Here is a 23,714-nt window from a genome sequence, read left to right as displayed (position 1 = left end):
AATAACGTTTTAAGAAACTACTTTCTTCACCTAAACCACTTTCAATAAGAATATCTTAGAAAATGGAACTATGCAATAAAATTAAGAAATCTCATATTTTTTCTGAAATTTATTTTTGTTCATTAGAACTTCATTCAAATGTAACGGATAATATTTGTTTTGTGGATTTACATTGAAAAGACCTTAAAATATCAATTTTTGAAAGCTAATGAAAAATAATTTTTTTCTGAATAATATGAAAATTTGGCGTTAAAACTCTCTCAGAAATGTCTGTAGGAGATGATACAAAATTAGACTCATTATATTAGGAATCCAGTATACACGTAATGTAAAATCATGAGTTTCAAAGAAAAAAAAACCCACATAAAAATAGAAAAGATGTTGCTATATTAATTCACTAGTGGTACCCGCACAGCTTTGCCCGTAATAGAAAAATCAAAAGGTCTTTCGGTTCGCCTGTATATTTACAAATAATGTATGGTGAATTTTCTCGCCAATTGGCTTGTGCCCATGTTACAGTTCCACGTTATGATAATTTCGTATTTTACTCGTCCATCTTATGATAATTTTGTTCTTAAAATTGGAATAGAAAAAGGACCACATCGAATTTTCGAAACATCGCTTCGAGATGCACACTCCCATGCTACAAACTAACTTTGTGCCAAATTTCATGAAAATCGGCAGAACGGTCTAGGCCTATGCACGTCACAGACATCCAGACATCCTTCGGACAGACTTTCAGTTTTATTATTAGTAAAGATGACAATAAGAACCTGATTTTTTTCAAATAATAAATAGTTTTCTCATCATTTGCATACGTACTTCAAGTTCTTCTTCAGATTTCACATCAATAACATGAAGGTGTTCTGAGACATCGAGAGTAACCAAAGTTCTAGAATTCAACCACTATATGGGGGGAAAAAACCACATAATATATATATACATATATAGACTGATATAGATACAATAAGATAGAAGAACATTCACAACAGAAAAAAAAATATAATCAAATATTCTAAATCCAAAACTTACAGCAAAATTTTGAAACACGTATGGGAGTTCTATTTTTTGCAGAGGGGTAAAAATGATTTTGTCAGCTGATCCAAAACTGACCTGAAATATACCAATTTAAAATGTCACAAAATTTTTATGAGTTTATTCATACAATCCTGAAAGTTGGAAATTGATTATACATATTTTATTCTCAATGAAACATGAAAATAAAAAAAATATATTATTTACGCAACTTCATTATAATGAATACAAAAGGGGGGGGGGGGTGACAGTGGAGGAGGAGGGACCTCTATAATTATTGTTTGGTCCTGGAGCTTTTGAAGTCTCAATTCTTTCAATTAATTACTTGTAGTTTTAAATGTATTCAGTTATAATTGTCATGAAATGTACTACTTTGGCACACTTTGGTTTAAAAAAAAAATGATATACTTATACAAAGTCATTTAAAAACTATGCTTGAATAAATGGCAATCAAAAACTAAGTTCTTTTTATGAACCCAAATATTAACCAAAAATTAAAAAAATAATTAAGAAGAAAATAGGAATGAAATAAAAGTTCTACAGTTAAAAACACTCCTTTATAAACATGAAAATAATAATAAAAATACACAATGCAAGTTTCAAAGAAAATAATCAATAACTTGTCCAACCTATTTGACTGTTTTTGACATTTTTTCTGTTTATTCAAGTAGAAGACAAAAAAACATCCGCCTTTTTTATTTAAAAAAAATTTAAAAATCATGAATCCTGATACAAATATATGGACATACAAATTTTAACCACTACTTTTAAAAGTAAAAATTCAAAACCTGGAAAAAATAAACTGTACTCTGCCTCCCAAACGCTAACACTGGATCAATCACTCTAGTAGATGAAGCCACTTGTATCACAACAAACTGCCAGCTTAAAACAGGTAATGTATCAGGATTTGCCTGTAACAAGCAGAGAATAGATTTATTAAAGTTTCATTTCCGTGCAAAACAATTTATTTTAGAAAGAGTTCTTATGCAACTTCAGTGAATACAATTTCTTAATCCTTACTTTAATAAAAGCCACTAAATTGGTAAAAATAATATTGTTATTTATTATTGTTATTATATTATTGTTATTATACTAATATTGTAGGGTCAGGTGGGGTAAAATGGGTATAAAATAGCCTACTTTTGGATTTTGGCTCGAATATTTTTGTCAAACTATTTTGTTTCTAATTTATTTATTTTTTTTTATGAATACATTACATCTGTTGAGAGTAGAATTAAATTATTTTCACACATAATTTGATACAAATTTATTTTTGAGAGGAGTGTTTATGACTATATGTTTTCTATACCCATTTTACCCCACACAGGTGAAAATGAGTAGCCTGTGGGGTAAAATGGGTATTGAAGTCTAAGAAGTGATAAAAAAGCATACTATTTGTTCAATGCAGTGTGATAATATAAACTTAAGAGTTAGTTAACAAAATTTTACAATTTAAAAAAAATAGTGCGAACAGTAAATTTGACGGAATATTAATGAGATTTCTTTCAATGCATGATACCGATACTTGTCATTCTTTAAAAAAAGTAATGGCATCTATTGTTAAATTGTGGCTCATTAATTTTTTATTATTATTTGATGTTTTTTAATGAAACCCATGTCGTCTATATCAGGAAAAAAAAGAAAAATCCCCCCATCTCGGATTTTTTAAAAATATTTATTATGATGGAGGGAAGTTTATTTTATAAAGTCAAAGCATTGCATACTTTTATGTTTCAATCATTTTAAATTAACCACAAATGAATTAATATTCATTTAAAGGAAAATATGCTGTTGTATCTTTTAAGACAACTTGCTGGAATGATAAGCCTAACATTGCATTAATGTATTATGGTTATGTTATTAATGTATAGTTATAGTTATTAATGTATTTGATAATAATTTACTAATTTCGCATTTTAGCGAATTTATCTTTTCTCCCCGACTAAAATGAAGGCGAAAAACCCCTATTTACAGAATAATAAACCCCAAATTAACAAATTATTTTAACAGCCTGATTTTTTTTTTTTTTTTTTTGTTAATTTGAGGTAGGAAATATTCGATTGTTTTCTAAATGATATATATATCTTGTGCCAAGCAGAAAAGGACTTTTCTTGGAATCAGCCATTTTTTAAAGGCCGGGGACATTAATGAATAGCGATACTGATGCAGAAAGCGATAACTAACTCCCATTAAAACTTACTTTTTTGAATACTAAACGTGGCCTGGAAACTGTAAAGTCCGAAACTGTCTTAAACTCTCCAAAACTATGCTAAAGCTAAAGGGGTGTAATCTAATCAATTTGTTTTCACTGCAATATTCACGATGCATAAATAAAGATATTAATGAGGTTTAACTAATGAGTATTTAACAATATTTTTCTCAAAAATGTTCATTTAAAAAATATTTTACTTAAAAAAGTTGCTAATAGCTATTATGTAAAAACATCCTTATGTAACAGTTGGTAGAGTTTTGAAAGAAAATTCACAACACTACCAAGACAACTACTTTCAGTTCCATTTATAATACAAAGGAATGTTATTAAATGTAGATTATTTAGGTGCAAAAAAAAAAAAAGCTTTTTTTTTTAAATGGTTTTTGCAAATAAGTTTTACATGATGTTTTAACGAAAATTATTTTTTAAATCAGAACAAGAAATTGATGAATAACACTTATGTTATAGAACTTGTGCTAGTCCGTTTTTAGTTCATATTTTTAATGTAATACATTCTGTAACTATGCAAAACATTGTAATTTATTGCATTTAAGTCAATTATTGCACTATATTTTGAAATTGACATATTATGCACACATGCATAAATGTCGAAAAATTTGGTTTATGGGGAAAAAAACTCCTGCTTACAAATTGAAATTTTCAATAAAGAATTTAATTTTTACTTAACTATATTAAGATCAGCTGCCTAAATAAGTCACATATGGCATATTTATACTTGAATATTCACATTGAATAAATATATTAAATAGTCAAAAAAATAATTTTGACACATTTTGTTCTGTTTTTGATATTTTCTCACAAAATGTAGTTTCTCAAAAATAGTTTTGGACACTTTCGGGCTCAAGGGGTTTGAACAGGATGGTAAAAACCTTGCCAACCCTGCTTTCATTTGCACACTTATGCATAAACATCGGGAAATTTGGTTACTATTATCAAAATAAATAAATTAATAAACTCATGCATGCAATACATGAAATACACCGCCAGAACTGAATATATCATGCATGCAAATTAATATATCATTTACTCAATATATCATGCATACAAATTGAAATTTTAATAAACAATTCAACTTCTATGTAATTAGATTAAATTCATCTGCATAAATAGTTGAATGTTCTCATTTAATTAATGTTCAATATAAAACATTACTTTGATACATTTTATTCTTTTTTGATGTTTTCTCACAGAATACATTTTTTCTAAAAATAGAGTTTTGGACACTTTCGGACAGTTTTGGACACAACGGTTTTGGACACAGGACGGTAAAAACCCTGGTTTTTACCGTCCAAAACCCAGTAGTGTGCAAAACCTTGCCAACCCTGGTATAAAAGTTTCCATCCTGATAAATTCACTAAATTGGGGTTTGATTTTAATCATAAATATCCAAACTAGTTTTCTAAAGTAAATAGAGAATGACTGTTACATACAAGGAAAAATACACATTAATTTCACTTTAATTATTGCAGTTCTTTTTGTTTTGAATTTGAATTCTGCAAAATGTTATGAAAACCCTTAAATAAATTAAAAAAAAAAAAAAACTCACTCTTAATGCATGAGAGAACCAAACACGCAGAGAGGGCCTCACAGTAACTGCAATTATCTGCAATAGAAATCCTGTCAAGCTTAATACTAAACAATGGAAGGCGAAATTGCACATAATTATCAGAAAGTAACTAACTCACTTTGGTGACGGTCCCTAGAGCTACGAGACACACTTCCTGGCTGGGGTGATTACGAAAGTGGGGGGTCATTCTCAGGGGTTCCACGGCACACACCTCTCCTCGACTGAATAGAGAAGAATTGAAAATTAACATTTCTTACAAATGTAACATTTATTTAACAAGAAGTTCTGTCTAGACCTATACGAGCCTACTTTCCCGTATACCCATACTACTTTCTAGTACCTGATCAATATTCTCAAAAATAGCTACAATCGCAAATTGTTTCAAACATATTTTTTAATATTTTAAGCTAATTTCTAGGAATAAAATATTCCTCACTCATCTAAAAAAATTAGATGCATAAAAAAAAGAAAAGAAAAAAAACGAACAAATAAAATAGCAACACCTTTTAAACAAAGCAGCTAATACACTTTTTCCATTAAAAAAATCTTTAGCAGCTTTCAAAACGAAAAAATAATAATTAAAATTGATAAGCTCATTAAAATAAATACATCATATCAAAAAAAAAAAAAAAGTTTCTTTTTCCCCTGTTGCCAAAAATAAATTTTTCAATGAATTAATGCACTTACCAAAATAAATAAAACAATAAAATGTCAACTTAAAGAAGTACTTTTCATTGTCAAAAAAAAAAAATAATAATAATAATAATCATCTGCGCATATCTTTATGTAGAAACCTAAATGACTTCGAGTTTATTCCCTGAAAACTAAATACCTAAATTAAAACTTTAGCGTGAAAAAAAAAGCCATATCAACAATAATTATTTCGCAGTTAAAACCATAGCTGAGGAGTCGGAGTCAATCTCATTTTGGGATAAAGGATTCGGAGTCTAATATTCGAGAATCGGACTCAGTCATTTGTCCATTAAGCCTTCTTTCATGCTTTTTTCTTCTTTTTCTGACTTTTACTGGGAAAGTAGCTAAAAACTGCTTTTAAAACCTTCAATTAAAATAGTCATTGCTTCTAAAACTGGACTGATAAAATGATAAGAACCTTATGTATGTATATAATCCTGCACAAGCCAGAAAAAAATGTTAAATATATGTAAATGAAACAAACCTATCATTTAAAAGGGAAAAAAAATCAAAGCAGATTTTTTTTTTTTTTTAAATATTGATCGCAAAATTACAACTAATGACCTTTGTAAAAAAAAAAGTGATATGAAGCTTTTTAAAAAAAGTATAGCAATAAATATTACACTGTAAGAAAATATAGAACATGCTATTTTATTTTAGAAATATATTTTATCTTTTAACAGTGTGAAATAATGTAGGAATAAACTAATGTGTGATTACACAGATTTGGATTTTTTTTTTTTTTTTTTAAGCAATGATATATACTTCAGTTTAATAATAGCAATAATCTTTTCTAAACATATTTTATAAACACAAAAAATTCCTCAAAATAAGTATACGACATTGAATTGTACACATATTTCAAGCATATAAATCCATATTTGTAATATATGACAATTCAAGCAGCAAAAATGAATAACAAAGGGGGATATGAATTGAAATTCTAATGCAACATAAAGCAACGCATGTGAAATAAGTAGCAAATATCGAAAAAAAAAAAAAGAAAGAATAAGAAAAGACAGCTAGAATGATATTACACACAAAGCACATTAAATAATTCATAACAACATGAAAATGTAAGACTTCAATGCAAGAAATTGAAAAAACTCACAAATGTTTGTATAAAATTAAATAACACTACTAAAATCTAAATACCTCCCAGAAAAAATACATCTTGTTTCGCACGTTCTGGTAGCCATCACTCGCCTGAAATAAAGCAAGAGCAACATAAGAGAAACAAAAAAAAAAAAAAAAAAATCAATGGATCGTTGATTCATACCAGTTATTATTAAACCAGATTAATAATAAATTAATCTGATTACTAACCCAGATAAATCAACCATTTGTAAAAGGTTGATGGACTGAACTTACTTATGATAATCAATAAGGACATTTTTAAAAACATGACAAAAAAAACATAATTAAAGAAGGAACTTGAAAATGTAAAGTTATAATTAAATACAAAAAGGGTAAAAAAGTAGATACACTCAAATCATGGGATTTGTTTTGTGCAAAATATGAAAAGTTTCAAGAAATTCAGAAATTAATTGACGAAAACTTAATTGACGAAATTATTTACACGACGAGTGTGAGGTAGTACCTTCAATTAACGAAAGTGACTTCGAACCAGTTTACCGAAAGAAAGTTCACCTGTTGTCAGACTACAAAAGGACAATGGTCAAACAGTGGAACCTGGATTATCCGAGCTTCCATTAACCGAGGTTTATGTTAACCGAGTCGATAATGAAGTCTATTTCTCAAAAAATGATGTAAATTTTATCAAATGATGAATTTTCAATTTGAAAATAGAAATATTGCCTAGGAATTTGTGTGTTTTTTTAATGCATCATCCAATATTTAACTTGGTATTGCTATAAAAAAACAATTGACATTTTAAAACTTGGTATAAGTCATTTTCCATTTTAGTTTTTTTAAACTGTAAAACATTACTTTTTATCTGTACATTGCTTACAAATATTCTATTGTATTTCTACTTCCTTTTACAAAAAAGGAAGTATTGTATTTGCGAAAAAAATTTCACTCAAAAATCGGCCTTCATTTCCATTTTATTCACCCCCGAATGAATGTTGAGTTTTTTTTTCAACCCGACCACACGTGGATATGTGCCTAGGAACTTACAGACACCCGAAATATCCATTTTGACGATCCCAGAGTTAATTACGACGAATTTTCTCGTGACGTCTGTATGTACGTATGTATGTGTGTATGTGTGTATGTATGTCGCATAACTCGAGAACGGTGTGTTCTCGAAAGTTTAAATTTGGTACGTGGACTCCTAGTGGGGTCTGGTTGTGCACTAGGGTGGAGCTTATTTTTCAACTATGAAAATATTAACCTCTTACCCTCTCATTTTGTTCCTTTGTATGAAAAAAAAATTCAGGCCAAATATTAGCACATTTAAAGATTGTTTAGAGGTAGCTCAACAACTGAAAATTTTAACATTGCGGGATCTTTTTTTTTTTTTTTCGAAAAGCAAAGATTGTTTACTTTTCCATTGTTTTATAAATATACCTTGGACTTATTTTAACTTCACATATAACTTACTTGATAGCACCACTAGGCAGACCACAAATATTTAAAAGCCATGCTAGCTCTGATTTAGCCATTTTGTTTTAGGATGCGACATCTTTAGCTGCACAAAACACATTTGGTAATTTTAGCACTTAGTTTGCTTTCAGTATTTTATTTTTGCTTCAGTTTTGATAGCAAAATGACTGCAAAAGCCACAAGATCTCAAAGTGACTTGTATCTTCTTGGTGGGTCAGTTCCAGAATTAAAAGGTGGAAAATTGCCATCCTTGCGTATGGCTCTGGGACATTTTTTGCATCATCATCTTGAATTGAAGAAAACCGTAAGACAAGCTTCAACTCCAAGCTTCAACTGACCATCACAGAAATTGCCAAGTTTTGGCAAAAAGCTAGAATTCCTATGCAAGACAACCAAAATTGTCAAATGAAGCTTGAAAAGCTGTATAAAGAGTGGCAGCTTTTGAAGAAAAATAAAGCTCGATGTTCATCAACACAGCAAGCTAAGGAATCGACTTTTCTCTCTAAACTAGATCTTTTTGATGTTGCTCATGCTGATGTTTTAACCGGTTAAGCAGTCTTACAAGAAGACAAAGATTTTTAATAGCACAAAGGAAGAAAGGTTGGTGTGGATCAATGTTAGGAGTTGATAAAAAGCTTGACATAAAAGTGAAAAAAGCTCTTGAACGAGAAGCAAAAGCAAATGCCCGAATACAGCAACAGATTATATTAGTGGATTTACTATATTAAAAGATTCTATAGTGGAACTTGAATCATCTACTGAAACTGATAGCAACTTAAGCTAAACGGAAGAAGGTAAGAAAATGGATATCACAGAACAAGCATCAAAAAGACAGAAAAGGAAGCGAGGGAGAAAAACTATAGTTACTCCCCAACATGCTGCAGCTTTGGACAGAACAAAAGTGTCAGATCGAAAGGCTTTCTATGTCATAGCAGAAACTGCAAAAAGCTTAGGATTATATATCGATGAAGTTTCTTTAAATAAGGACTCAATTTGCCGTCAAAGAAGGAAGGAAAGAGCTCAAAGTATGCAGACATAAAGGCTAAGTTTCAACCTAACGTCCCTCTAGTTATCCATTGGGACAACAAATTAATTCCTGATTTAGTTGCAAAAGATAAAGTAGATCGCCTGCCTGTACTAGTAACTGGGAAAGGAATTCACCCCAAGCTTCCATCTGGGACAGGTGAGGCACAGGCTACAGCAGTATTTAAAGCTATTGAAAGCTGGGGAATATAAAACAACATACGTGCTATGTATTTTGATACAACCAGTTCAAACACTGGCAGTAACTCGGGTACATGTGTCTCGGGTGCAAGTCATCGAGGAACACCACAGAATATACCCTGACAGCAGGAAAGTGACTTTATCTGGGACTGTTTCAAAACAATAACTTGTTTCCAGAACAATGCCAGGTGCATTTTATAACCCAGAAACCACCTTCTTTCATGTTTCAATTGATTTACAAGTGCAATATAAATAAATGGTAACTATCACTTTTTGTCGAAATTTTCTCTATGTAACAAACTTCAAGTTCATTGAGCTACCTCTAAATATCAAAATTTTTCATTCAAACTTCATATTTAGTGGTTTTTCATCAAAAGGAACAAATTCAGAGGGTAAGACCTACAAAAATTAAAACTTTATTTTTTCAGTGCAAATAAGCTCCACCCTATTGTGCACCTTCTCTTTTGGTTGCATTCGGATGTTCCTAAGGGGGTCTTTTGCCCCCTTTTGGGGGAAAATCATTGTTCATTTCGATGTAAACTCAAGTGGTGTTATCATTTGGCGGACACTTGGCGATAGATCGCCAGTCTTTCGGTCGCCAAGTTTTGTCGCCAACTTGGCGACAAATTTGGCGATTTTATTTTTTAAATCTGGCTTCAATTTGGCAACTGTTGGTGATATTTATAGAGTAAACTATTGAATCACATTAAAATTGCCAGTAATGGGGAAAATGACATTAAATAGGAGTAAAAGGAAGTCATGTGATGCGCACATCAGCTCATTATTTATACAATTTATACAACATTTCTATTAACAGCGATTTCCGACATCCGAGGCACTATCGGTCCCAACTAGCTCTGATAATCGAGTATGTGCAAAATAAAAACATACAGAAATAAAAAATTTTAAATTTTGCCATGCGTATTTTGTAAAACAGATCATAAAAGGTTTGGTGAGATTCCATGCAGCTGCGATGCCTTGAATTCCATTTAAAGAAGCAACTCATACAGTAATTTGTAAGTTTTTGTGTTATTTTTACGTGAAACTTTTTTTATTTGACGTGACTTTCCCTATCCGCCTTATGAAAAAATATTTTTTAGCTATGTTGCAAAAACTTTTTTACAGTAAATCGTGAAATTTGAGAGAATTTAATGTGATTTTTTTCATGTGGTTTGAGTGTAGATGAAAAATATAGATAAAATCTGGAACGCATTTTCGCACACAGAGGCTACGTACTGTTCTAACGTACAGCACTAAGTATGCTTAGCATGAAAATTGTTATCTCTCTATTTCAGTAATTAAAAGCTTTTTCTATAAGAATAGTGTGTCTGTCTCACTGTGAATATACATTGATTAAAAATAGACCCTCTTTTATCAGAAAAACCCAATTATCCAAATTTTTGATTTTCCGAATCAGGGTTGACAAAAACCAGGTTTTTTTTTTAAAAAAAGCCCATGGACCCGGAGATTTTTGGGTTTTTTTTAAATAAAACCCAACTGAAGCTGGGTTTTTTAAAAAGAAATGTGGGTTTTTTTGTCTTTTTTTAGGGAAACTATGGGATACTTGTAGCATATTGTAGTGTAAGTATATGGTCAAAGCACAAAAATTGTCTTGGGGTAAAAAAAGCTGGAAAACTAGTTAAAATTCATTATTTTGTGAAGGAAAATATAAAAGACAACAAAACCCAAGAATGGTGAAGTTTCAGATTTTTTAGTTTTCATGATTACCAACAGTTAAGGCAAAGTTACTTCTCGAGAGATAAAATATATTTTTCGTTTTTAATTACTACAACATTTTTTTTTTTTTTTTGCATTTTACTTTATGGTATTTCATTTTGTTATGCAAAACTACTGTAAAACCTCAAGTAGTTTTACTCCCTTTTTACTGAATTCCAGCCTAATCAAGACATTTCTTTGAATTTCATGTTGTCAGTTTTTCTATTTCTGTGTACAGAGTAAGAAATATTAAACTTTTTTGTAAGATAATGAAAATACTGTACATCCTGTTCTGTTTTTTGCCTGATCGTTTAAAAAACCTGTTAATTTCTTTAAAAAAAATTTTGTGTTTATTCGAGATTTGCGACGTGTTGGGTTGCAGAAAATAATTCACATGAAAGCCTTTTAGCTAAAGTAGTTTCCTCTATACAATCTGCAAATATTGAGAAAATCAGACATGACAGGACTTAGTCAAAATAATTTGAGTCATTTATTGACCAGTTAAAGAAAAAAGTTAAATATATTTATTTAAAATCTTTGAAGTATTTTTTTAATGCTGTTAAGAGTTAAGAAATACTTCTAAAGTTCAAAATTCATTTTTTATGTAAATTGTCTATGGGGAAGAACATATAAAAAAGAAGTTTAAATTGTGAAAGTATTTTAAATTAATTAATTTTTTAAAAACTTCTCAGAAAATTTAAAAAACCCAAAAGTGGGCTAAATAATGGGGTTTTTTAAATGGGTTTTTTCAAAAAAAAAAAAAAAACCCATTGGGTCCAATCCAGCCAACCCTGTTCTGAATGGGATCCGGTCCCCATGGATTTGGATAATTGGAGTTCTACAAGAGTACTTTTACAACAAAAAGCAGCCAGCATTCTTTGTGGTGAATTCCCTATTCGACCACAGTTTTTTTTGCTCTTGCAGAATTTTTAACGATCTTTTGGCATAATTTAGAGTACCGGGAGAAAACTTTCGTTCACCAATGCTTTTGCAGAATTTACGATTTTATTGCATTTAGCACGGTGGTGAATGCTTTGTGCAGGCCCAGCAGGGTTGGCAAAAACCCGGGTTTTTTTAAAAAAGCCCATGGACCCAGGGTTTTTTGGGTTTTTTTAAATAAAACCCAAAAAAAACCCAACTAAAGCTGGGTTTTTTTAAAGTAATGTGTTTTTTTGTCTTTTTTTAGGGAAAATGTGGGTACTTGTAGCATATTGTAGCTTAAATATAAGGACGAAGCACAAAAATTGTCTTTGGGTAAAAAAAGCTGGAAAATTCAGCATTTTCTGAAGAAAAGTATAAAAGACGACGAAACCCGAATGATCAAGTTTCAGATTTTTTAGTTTCCATGATCATCAACAGTTAAGGCAAAGTTATATCTCGAGTGATAAGATCTATTGTGCGTTTGTTCCTTTTTAATTACCCCATTTTTTTTCTTTGAATTTTACTTTATTGTATTTCGCTTTGTTATGCAAAACTACTGTAGAACCTCAAGCAGTTTTTAAATCCCTTTTTACTGAATTCCAGCTTAATCAAGACATTTCTTTGAATTTTATGTTGCCTGTTTTTCTATTTCTGTGTACGGAGTAAGAAATATTAAACTTTTTCGTGAGATAATGAAAATACTGTACATCCTATTCTGTTTTCTGTCCGTCCGTTTGTAACACATGCTAATTTCTAAAAAATATACCTTGTTTATTCGAAATTTGTGACTTGTTGGTTTGCAGAAAATAATTCAAATGAAAGCCTTTTAGCTAGAGTAGTTTCCTCTGTTCTACAAATATTGAGAAAATCAGGCGTGAAAGGACTTACTTAAAATAATTTGAGTTACTTATTGACCAGTTAAAGAAAAAAGTTAAATATATTTATTTAAAATTTTTGGAGTATTTTTTAATGCCGTTAAGGGTTAATAAATACTATTACAGTTCAAAATTCATTTTTTATGTCCATTGTCTGTGGTGAAAAACAAATAAAAAAGAAGTTTGAACTGTAAAAGTATTTAAATTAGTTAATTTTTTTAAAAAATTCTCGGAAAATTTAAAAACACCCAAAAGTGGGTTAAATAATGGGTTTTTTTAAATGGGATTTCAAAAAAAACCCATTGGGTCCAACCCAATTGGGTCCAATCCGGCCAACCCTGAGGCCCAGACATATTTTTATTTTAACTTTTTAACAATATTTTGTAGTAAGTTACCGCCCTAAAGCCAGGGCTAAGGCAGAAATACTTAAAATACACCGCCAGCTCAGTTGCTGTGGTCGCTCATCTGGTTTGCTAATTCTGCATTAGCTACCAGTTTGTTTGGCTCTCTTGGCTCCTTTAATGGATTTTTCACCTCCAGCTCACGTGATTCCTATTCCGGGCCGATGAGTGCTAAAAAGCACGAAACTGCAGTCCTCGGATGGAATAACTGAGCTGGCGGAGTATTTTGAGTACTGCTTAACAATAGTCTATATAAAATTCTCCCTAGATGCGTATACAGTTGGCTCTCTGTTTAACGACTTTCAATGGACCACAAAAAATCGTCCTTAAGTGGAAAAGGTCCTTAAATAGAATGCTTTTAACACTATAGTGCAGGGGCGTAGCTAAGGGGGGGGTTTTGGGGACAAAACCCCCCCCCCCCGAAAAGTTAGTCTCAAAAAAAAGAGAGAAAGAAGAGAGAAGTGAAAGAAAAAAAAAAGAAGAAAAGGAAAAAATTCCAAGCGTTTATACATATTAGGGTGCGTCTGATTTTTAAAGGTGTTATTTTTTCATGAGGCACCCTCTCATTTTGTTTCTTTGGATGAAAAAAAAATTTCTCATATCTGAAAAATAAAAACTGAATAATATTTAGAGGGTGCTACCACAGCTGCAAAATTTGTCAACTCTCTCTTTTTAATTTTTTTAAATTTATTTATTTAGTCTGTGTAATAAGTAGCAATCAGTAAAAAGTTTGTATTGTCACATGGAAGTAACAAAGAGAAAAATTACAGTATTGCAGACCGAAAGTGTAAACCTGTGATATGAATGACATTACCGTACCTTTGGATGCTTTTTTGACATTATTACAAAAAATGACAATCATGAAATGCTTATTATTTTCTTGTATATACTAGCTGCGTGCCCGGCGTTGCACGGGCTACCTAAAAAATGTAAGAGCAGCCCAGTTGATGCTTTTGTAGTACACTGACACTAGTTTCTAACGCGTTAAGGAATAAATAAATGCGCGTAAAGCAAGGTTTAACTAAGGTTAGGTAACTAAAAATAAACTGCATGTAAATCACTCATTTACTTTACGATGTGCACGGTCCACCTCGAAAATAAAAGTTATGTCAAGTGACGCGAGTTCAACACTCAGGCTTGAACCAAAAAAAAAAAAAAAAGGCCAGCGAAATTTTGCGGCAGATTGCGGAAAACTCCCAAAAAGTAAACATTTTAAATCCCCTGTGATTACAGGAAAAGCCTCAAAACAAAAACAAGAGTTTTACCTGTTCTTATTCGAGAAAAAAAAATGGCAACAGATCTTTCATCTCAATGATTTTCTTCACCCGATATACATTTTAATAAAAGCGTTGTTGCGGAAAGTTGAGATGAAGCACTGAATAATAATTTGAATGGAGGAAAGCCTTCGAAAAATAGGGATTTGATTTTGAAATCTAAGAGTCATAATTAAAAGTTTTTAATTGATATCTCCGCTAATTATTATCAGAGGATTATGTTAAATAGCCAAACATGAAGACGGGAAGATGACGAATCCATCGATACCTGGTTCGATGGTCAGTTCACTGTCGTTCGGGAGAAGAAGCTTGAACATAGATAGATAGATAGATAGGTACTCAGATTTTATATGTATAAGATAAGAAATAGGTATTAGTGTTATGTAAAACCCAACCAACCCAATTTCATGTTGATTAAAAATATGACAAGATATATTGGGGAGTTGATTTTTACACCATTTTTTTCACACTGAATGTAATTTTTAATCACTGGTAGCACCCCCTAAATTATGTTCAAATTCTATGAAACTTTTATGTGTGTATTTTTTCATCAAAAGGAAGCAATTAAAAGGGTGCCCCATAAGAAATTCAAAACTTTTTTAAAAAGTGCATTATAAGACACACCCTAATACATATATATATATATATATATATATATATATATATATATATATATATATATAAAAGAAGTAACCCCCCCCCGAAAGTCGGGTCTAGCTACGCCACTGCTATAGTGGACCATCTGGGACCGTGAGAAGCCGTCGTTAAATAGAGTAAGTCGTTAAATAGAGCGTCGTTAAACAGAAAGCCAACTGTATGCAACTGCCGTCTCCAAGCAATATCGCACTCTTTTCACACTGAAGTTTGATAGATTAGATATAATCTGAGAGATATTCGGAAACTGCTAAGAACTGAATTATCTATTATTTTCATAATCTCTTTAATCCATTTTGGGTGTCACCCCCCCCCCCTCCCCCCCCGAAGGACGACAACTAGGGAGGTACTTGAAATAATGAAAGTTACAATGTATTGTAAACTAGTGACACCCGCACGGCTTTGCCCGTAGTAAAAAAATTGAAAGGTTTTTGGTTCTCCTGTATATTTGCAAATAATGTATGATGAATTTTCGCCAGATGACTTTTCATGTTACGGTTCCACGTTATGATAACTTGGTCATTTACTCGTCCATCTTATGTTATATTTTGCTCGGGAAAATGTTCTTAAAATTTGAATAGAAAAAGAACAAAATTGAATTTTCGAAAAATCGCTTCGAGGTGCACATCCTCATGCTACAAACTAATTCTGTGCAAAATTTCATGAAAATTGGTCGAAAGATCTAGGCGCTATGCGCGTCACAGAAAGTCTGACAGAGAGACTTTCAGCTTTATTATTAGTAAAGATAAGTCTTAAAATGAGGTAAATACTATCTCAGGGAAAAAAGGTTATCTATATCGTTAAAAAACTTGCCGTTCAGAATTAAGGTCTAAATAAATACATACTGTTGGACCATCGATTACATGGAAAGGCTGATATCCGGTTTATAGGCGGAAATGGACGTATCCATTAATTTATAGGAGTGTTAGTTGATTTGCTACAGATGTGCACTTTTGCCTCTCTATTATTTAGCCTTAGTTTTGCAAAAATGGAAATTTGCTCACAGCAACATTTTTTAAATCTAAAGTATATTGGATCTCTATTCTCACTGCAAAAATGAATTGATTTATTTATTCACAACAAAGTTTTTGAGCTTACCATTTTGCTTTTACGTTCCTGAACGAAATGAAAATATTTTTTTTTTGTTGTTTCCATGGTAACTATTTTTGTTTCCCCTTATTTTATTTTTGAGAATGCAATAAATGAATAAAGCACTAGTGAGATTACAAAACGAGTGCACCAAAATCCCATCGTTATTTTTTTTCTCCCCTGCTAGATGCATTCAGATGGAATCGTCTTTACTTGGCAGATTGCCAAATTACATACAATCCGTGATCAAACAGTACTTACTTGAAGTTCAATTCAAAAACAGATCCTCCGCTATCGCTGCACAGAGCGAGTGTGGGATCATCTGTAAACTGTAATGAAGTTCATTGGTATTAGAACATATTAACAGTGAAAAGGAAAAGAAAAATAAACAGTTAGTGCAAATTCAAAGTTTATGAAAGCAAATAAAATTAATGAATTTTTTAAAAAATTCAGATCAAAGCAAATAAAATTAATGTATTTTTTAAAAATTTCAGATCAAACAATGCAATTGACTCAAGTATCGACTTAGGCATAATGAATCCAAGTTAAAAGCATGTAAAATAGTGTCAAAAATATTCTTAGCGGCAAATTTATGTTACAGCCTGCAATATGCATCATTGCAAAGATCAGATATTTGTTTTGGGACACAAAAATACTGTACAATCAATATAGTTTTAGTGATGGCAAACATTACACATCGTCCATAAAATTTGAAAATTAAAATAATAACAGTCAAAAAAAGAAAGAAAAAAATGGACCTTCAGTCTGGAATGGTTCGTCACCAGTGTGAAGGTACTCTCAGCTTTTATGCGAGGTTTATTACCTAGAGCTCAGTTATAGCCATTCCACACTGATCATCTCTAACAAGGATAAAACTGCCGTTTCGGGATGCCGTAATAAAAACTTTGTACATTTTACATAAATTCCTGAATTTTTTTATTCTCTACTCTTAAATTTTAATAGATAATCACTTTCAACTTGTTTAATGGGTTCTTTTTTAGTATAAAAGCAAAAAAATATTCCTAAAATTTTACCTAAGAATTCATTTTTGCATACATAAAACACAATGAAAACAAATAGCATAGTTAAAATATAGAAAAGCAAAAAAAAAAAAAACTTTGTTAATTTTAAAGAACAATTACTTAAGAAGTTCAAAATTTTTTGCTTTCAATTTAAAATCAATATTTCAAAAAATTTACTTCAAAAAGTCATTTTTGCATGCATTTAACACAAATAACAATATAGAGCAAAGTTGCATTCAAAAAAAAAAAAAAAATGAAGAAAAGCAAAAAAAAAAAAAGCTATTCATCATTTTAATGGATAATAACTTTTAATATGTTCTATACCTGTTCTCTCTCTCTCTTTTTTTTCCTTTTTCTTTTAATTTAAAATAAATACTTCAAAAATTTTAGATAAAAAATTTATTTGTGCATACATTTTGCATTGATATAAATGTAGAAATGCAAAAAACATACTTTTAAATGCAAAACTGCATTTTGCGAAGGATGTGCATCGGATATGGTTCGAATCAATTTCCCTTTATGCAAATCCCACATGGTGATCTGAAACGCAAATAAAAATCTTGATAGAATACGTCCAAAAGAAAGAAAAGCGACGTTTCAAAAGCATCAAACATACATACTTGCCAACCTTCAAAGAAAAAAAACCAGGAGATTCCACTAGAGGTATATAGGCGATTCACTAGCGACAAATCTTCACATCATAATTATTAAATTGTGCTTTTAAATAACATCAACAGGGCCCAATACAGGCTGATTTTGCTACCGCTTTTCGGTACCTTCACAAAAATCTTATTTTGAAATCGGCACTTTCACAAAAATCAAGTAATAAAATCAGTAGCTTCACAAAAACATCGAAAATGTCACAAAAATTCGCATTTTAAAATATGAAATACGTTTCTCTCTTTAAAACAAAATATACTCATTAAATAAAATTATAAGCGGTTTATATGAACAATCGCTTAAATAGAAACCTTTTTGTAGTATTTTAACTCATTTTTAGCCGTTTCTCACCAAAGTGTATTTATGCAATATTATTGCAATCTTTAAACATCTGTTTTGGGGAACCGTTTTTCTCATCATTTCCTATATTGTACACAGTACATAGACCATTAAGCTGAAATTACGATGGTATTTTTCGTACTTCTTAGGTTTTCAGCTGAAAAAACAAACAAACGAAACCTGTTAAAAATAATACTAGATGACATTTACACATTTCCAGCTAAAATTTCACTTATTCCACTACTTCTTTTACAAAAATTAGGATGCGTCTAAAATTTCACAAAAACAATGCTGATAAAAAAAACTTTCACAAAAATAGAATGATGCAATACTTTCACAAAAATAGGTAGCGAGAAAAAAATCCTGGATTGGCCCCTGATCAATAATAAATTTAAAGTGAAATGGAGATTTTTCGCAGATGTAAGCAAATTGGTAGCAGCAAGAAAAACATACTGCAAAGGAAAAACTAAACAATAAGGAGTGAATTTGCTTAAAAAGTTCTGTACATTCCCCAGTCTCTTCCAGAAAAGTAGCTGCCAAAATTTAATTACTAAAATCCGAAAAAAAAAAGGAAATCAATATATAATGAAAATACAATATAAAACAAGTAGGTATAGGGTAGTACATGTTAAAATAACTTCAAACATTCAAAATAATTGAAAGAATTTCAAGATGCAAAAGGATTGAAATCTGCTGCCATTTTCGGCAGAGCACGTGCTTCGTTGAACATGCAATGTGGAAAGTTTCCAAAAAATTAATTTTTACTAACGGAGTTATTAATTGGAAAAATTCTTATCCCCATCACATTGGTAAACTAGAAAGGGGGGCCATCTATTGAGAAGAAAGTGAAACTTTTTGATGATTGACTGAAAAAAACGGGAGAAAATCGTAAAAAACGGGAAATTGGGAAATGGAAGCAAAAAACGGGAGTCTCCTGTTAAAAACAGTAGAGTTGGCAAGTATGAACATACCTCCCCTCTACTGTATCCGACCAGCAGACGACTGCAATCGGAGTTGAAGGCCAGGGCCGAAACCGAGCCGTATTTTTCTCCATATTCGATGGATCCCAAGCACCACTTCAGTACTTGCTGCGGATCTGTTTGAGGAAAAGATATACTTAATCAATAAATCTTAACACGTGATAGTCATTCCTCAAAATAGTCATGGACGGTCAAAAGCTCATATCTATACTAATAATAAAAAGCTGAAGAGTTTGTTTGAAAGCAATAATCTCCTGAACTACTGGTTTAAATTGAAAAGTTCAATTTGTTTTGAATAGTTCATTTATTGAGGACTAGTGGTACCTGTACGGCTTTGCCCGTAATAGAAAAATTAAAAGGTCTTTTGGTTCGCCTGTATATTTACAAATAAAGGATGGTGAATTTTCTCGCCAATTGGCTTGTACCCATGTTACGGTTCCACGTTATGATGATTTCGTATCTCGCCAATTGGCTTGTGCCCATGTTACGGTTCCACATTATGATAATTTCGTAATTTATGATAGTTTTTTTTTCTTAAAATTGGAATAGAAAAAGAACCACATCGAATTTTTGAAAAATCGCTTCGAGGTGCACACCCCCATGCTACATACTAACTTTGTGCCAAATTTCATGAAAATCGGCCGAACGGTCTAGGCGCTATGCGCGTCACAGACATCCTACAGACATCCTACAGACATCCAGACATCCTCCGGACAGAGAGACATTCAGCTTTATTATTAGTAAAGAAGATCAAGAAGGCTGTAGGCTATATACCATCACGCCGTGAATAATAGGAGTCGAGCAGGAATAAATTGAAATGATATCAGTAATAATCATGATGCATTTTTTGTTGTATCAATAGCTCGAACCTTTGTTGCTCGAATAGCTCAGTCTGTAAAGAGCTGGGCTAGCAACCCTAGGGTTCTGGTTTCGAACCCAGCTTTTATCAGTATTTCTTAAACAGCTCAATTAAAAGTTAATTTATAAATCAAGGGTTTTCAATTATTTTTTTATTGAAAAAATTTTGTCTTCTGTTTTCTTATTTAACAGAAAACATCAATGTTTATAAGAGTGTGTCTTTTTTTACTATATATATCATAGCGTGATGTATTTAAAATAAATTTTAATACATTGTTGTCTCATTAATGTAAGTGAAACCATGGAGCACAGCTAAAAATAAATAAAGGAAAGTATGTTTGCTAGTCTTTACTAATAATAAAGCTGAAAGTCTCTCTGTCCGGAGAATGTCTGGATCTCTGTGACGCGCAAAGAGCCTAGATCGTTCGGCCCGATTTTCATGAAATTTGGCACAAAGTTAGTATGTAGCACGGGGGTGTGCACCTCGAAGCGATGTTTCGAAAATTCGATGGGGTTCTTTTTCTATTCCAATTTTAAGAACAAAATTATCATAAGATGGACGAGTGAATTACGAAATTATCATAACGTGGAACCGTAAAATGGGTACAAGCCAATTGGCGAGAAAATTCACCCAACATTATTTGTGAATATACAGGCGAACCAAAAGACCTTTTAATTTTTCTATTACGGGCAAAGTCATGCGGGGTACCACTAGTTGTAAATAAAATGAAGGGAACATTATTACATTTGACAAAAGAGAAAATACTTTTAAAGTTTAAGCAGCAAGTTACCATCAGAAAGCCTGGGCCATGACAGAACTACGTGCAATACACTGACAGGCCGAGGCTATCATTTCATACTTTGCTGCTATTCTCAGCCTCAATGAGAGGACATCTGCTTCAATATCGACTATTCCAGGCAAAGGAGTCCGTAACAAGGACGAAACTGCAGTCTCGAAACGGCATAACCAGGCTTTCGATTAATTGCATGTCTCTTCAAAGTTTGTTTTATCAGGAAATAATTTTAAAACAAAGTAAAGTAAAAACTAAACATCAATACCAACATATTCATTGTATTTACACCCATTTTCATAATAACTCAAGATGCAATCCACACTAATTGAAAGAATGTCCAACTGCTCACTGCTACCTTATATTAGTAAATGGCACCAGACACAATTCTCACCGCCAGTCTTCAGTACCCCCCCCTCCCCCTTAGGCACTGGGGAGGGGTGCCCATTTTTACTTTTCCCGATATACATACTGAAAAATTATCCTTATTATCGGAACATTTTCCGGTCCATACACCCTGAGGCTAATTTTTTTGCATTAAAAACAAAACTGCATTGTTGCATTTTTATTTTTTTAAATTACTCCATGTTCCTGAAAGGAAGATTAAAAATAAAACTTAAAATGTTCAACTGTTGCTCCCGATTGCTAACCCTCTGGTACCATGCATCACTTTAGTTTTTGATGGTTCAAAGCTTTCTTTTTTTCTCATTTCTGCAAACTTTATCATATTAGAAATTATGAACTGGTTGGTTAAGTTTATAAAAATGGGACAGGTGTTAATGAGCTAAATTTCTGCACAGAGGATAAAACCAGGGTCATTGTTTTGAGCTTTATAAATCTCCAGTTAAGTTAATAGAATAGTTTACAGAAAACAGCTGAAATGGGGAGAATAGTTTAAAAAGGGGTATTGATCTTCATTGGAATAAATCGACTCTAACCGACTTTCCGTTATTTGTAAAATTAAAGAAAGGGTTATTATTGCAAAAAATTCCTAAATAATATAAATAACATTAAACCTTCAACTTAGTACAATTTTATTTTTAAAAAAAAGGAAAAAATATACAGACAATTTGATCAAAAATTAAAAATGTGCTTACTAAATTATTTCTATATTTAAATTTTAACTCACCAAATATAAGCGTAATTCCATGAAACGTCCCGACAGCTATGACCGACGACACGGCCTATAAATTTAGTTTCAAATGTATAATACACAGCCTTAAAAATTAATAATCACAATCAAACAGCAAAGAGAACAACTTTTCATAATTTAAAAAAGAAACAAAGGTACAGATGTGATATACCCCCCCCCCCTCCCCATTTGGCGACATCCAATTTTTTGCACAAAATTGAAATTTTTTTTCTCGCCAATGAGGAGATAATTTTTTAAGCTTGGCATCCCTGGCGAAACTAACCTGTGTTTGGCAACAGGAAATCATAGATCTGTTCAAACCATAGACTAATAATAAGAGTAGACCGAGCTTCCTCAGACTTGCGGATGAAAAAATGGGTTCATGGATAGATCATGTGACTGGTGGGAGGCTCGGCAAAAACTTTGGCGGCATGGTTGCCAGCTGGCAGGATTATCTATAGTTTGGCACTCGGCATGTATTTCAAGACGTAATGTGTTTTTATTATAATTTTTTTCCCAGGTGCAGAGATGATTGAACTGTTTTTCTTTTAGTTATGCATTATTTTGAAAATAGTAATTAGTTTTTGATCGCAGTTTTCAGTAACTTTTATTTCATTCGGAACTGCTAAGTCAGCGTTGGCGTGAATGGAATGGCGTAAACGTTTTGCGTAAACGCAAAAATGTACTCATCGGTATCTTAAATTGAAATTGTAGGTAAAAATCTTACCGTTTGCCGATTCTTTTTGGGCACTTGCATCTTTCATTGCTTAGAGAGTTATTGAAATTGAGTAAAGAAAATGTACAATACTATCTAAACGAAAAACTCGCTATATTAACAAAGTATTTACAACTTAGAATAACAAATTTACAAATCAGACTCCATAAAAGATCATTCTTCCGTCCTCTATCAATTCTATTTATTTTATTTCTCGCGGGCATTGATCGTCTGCTACGATCAACGCCCGCTGTTGCTAGGATATCCACCAGTCACATGGTTTGGTTTATGAGCAGCAAAAGGGTTGCCATAGCTCGGTCTACTCTTATTATTAGTCTATGGTTCAAACGTGTTTACTTGGGTTGTTTACTCGGTTTCACGCAGGAGAGATACGTGGTGTTGTTTCGTGCAAAAAACCTTACAGGAAAGCTTATTTTGTGTTAGTTTAAATTCAGTAGTTGTGTTTTGAAGTAAAAACATTAGAAAATGCCAGTTTCTTCAAACTTGAACGTTAGTTAAAAGTTGACTCCAACGTGGTGTGTATCTGTAACATGACATTGTCATATGATGTAGTGTTTTAGACTGAGTGTGAGGATTTATACCATAAAAAGGTAAGTTCTTTATTTTAGAATTGAAAAAAAACTCATTTCCGAAATTCTTTGTCTTTACAAATCCTTGAGGAGTTCTTGTAGTTTTTTACCTTATATTTACTGTATGTAAATTAATTTTACAAAAATAGTCCGGTTATTTTGTTCTAAAAGTTAATTCTTATTGATGCCACAAATTATTTAGACATTCTATTAACGTGCCTCCTTTAGGTACTAAATTTCTGAAAATAAGTTGACTCCAGCATTTTATAAAAATATAAAAGTATTATTTTACGTAAAATATAATAGGTATTTTGAAAGCATGTCTGGATAGCAAATAAATGTATGGTATTTTTGTATTGTTTATGTTTAGGATGTTC

The 23,714-nt window shown here is 31.7% G+C and overlaps 1 protein-coding gene across 1 annotated transcript in view; it reads right to left on the bottom strand.

Annotated features, from left to right (window-relative positions):
* The window catches only part of LOC129233049 (vacuolar protein sorting-associated protein 8 homolog), a gene marked incomplete at its 3' end in the record, with an annotated part of 119,948 nt that overhangs the window by 90,425 nt on the left and 5,809 nt on the right, over positions 1–23,714 (bottom strand). Inside the window, 10 exon segments of the mRNA XM_054867131.1 lie at positions 823–906; positions 1,033–1,113; positions 1,824–1,946; positions 4,815–4,871; positions 4,954–5,056; positions 6,684–6,734; positions 16,512–16,579; positions 17,726–17,812; positions 19,243–19,367; positions 22,030–22,084. Of these exon segments, the coding sequence (XP_054723106.1) occupies positions 823–906; positions 1,033–1,113; positions 1,824–1,946; positions 4,815–4,871; positions 4,954–5,056; positions 6,684–6,734; positions 16,512–16,579; positions 17,726–17,812; positions 19,243–19,367; positions 22,030–22,084 (834 nt within the window).

Source organism: Uloborus diversus, unplaced genomic scaffold (genome assembly GCF_026930045.1).
Source record: "Uloborus diversus isolate 005 unplaced genomic scaffold, Udiv.v.3.1 scaffold_15, whole genome shotgun sequence".
Taxonomy (NCBI): domain Eukaryota; kingdom Metazoa; phylum Arthropoda; class Arachnida; order Araneae; family Uloboridae; genus Uloborus; species Uloborus diversus.
This window is presented reverse-complemented; position numbering and strand designations above follow the sequence as displayed.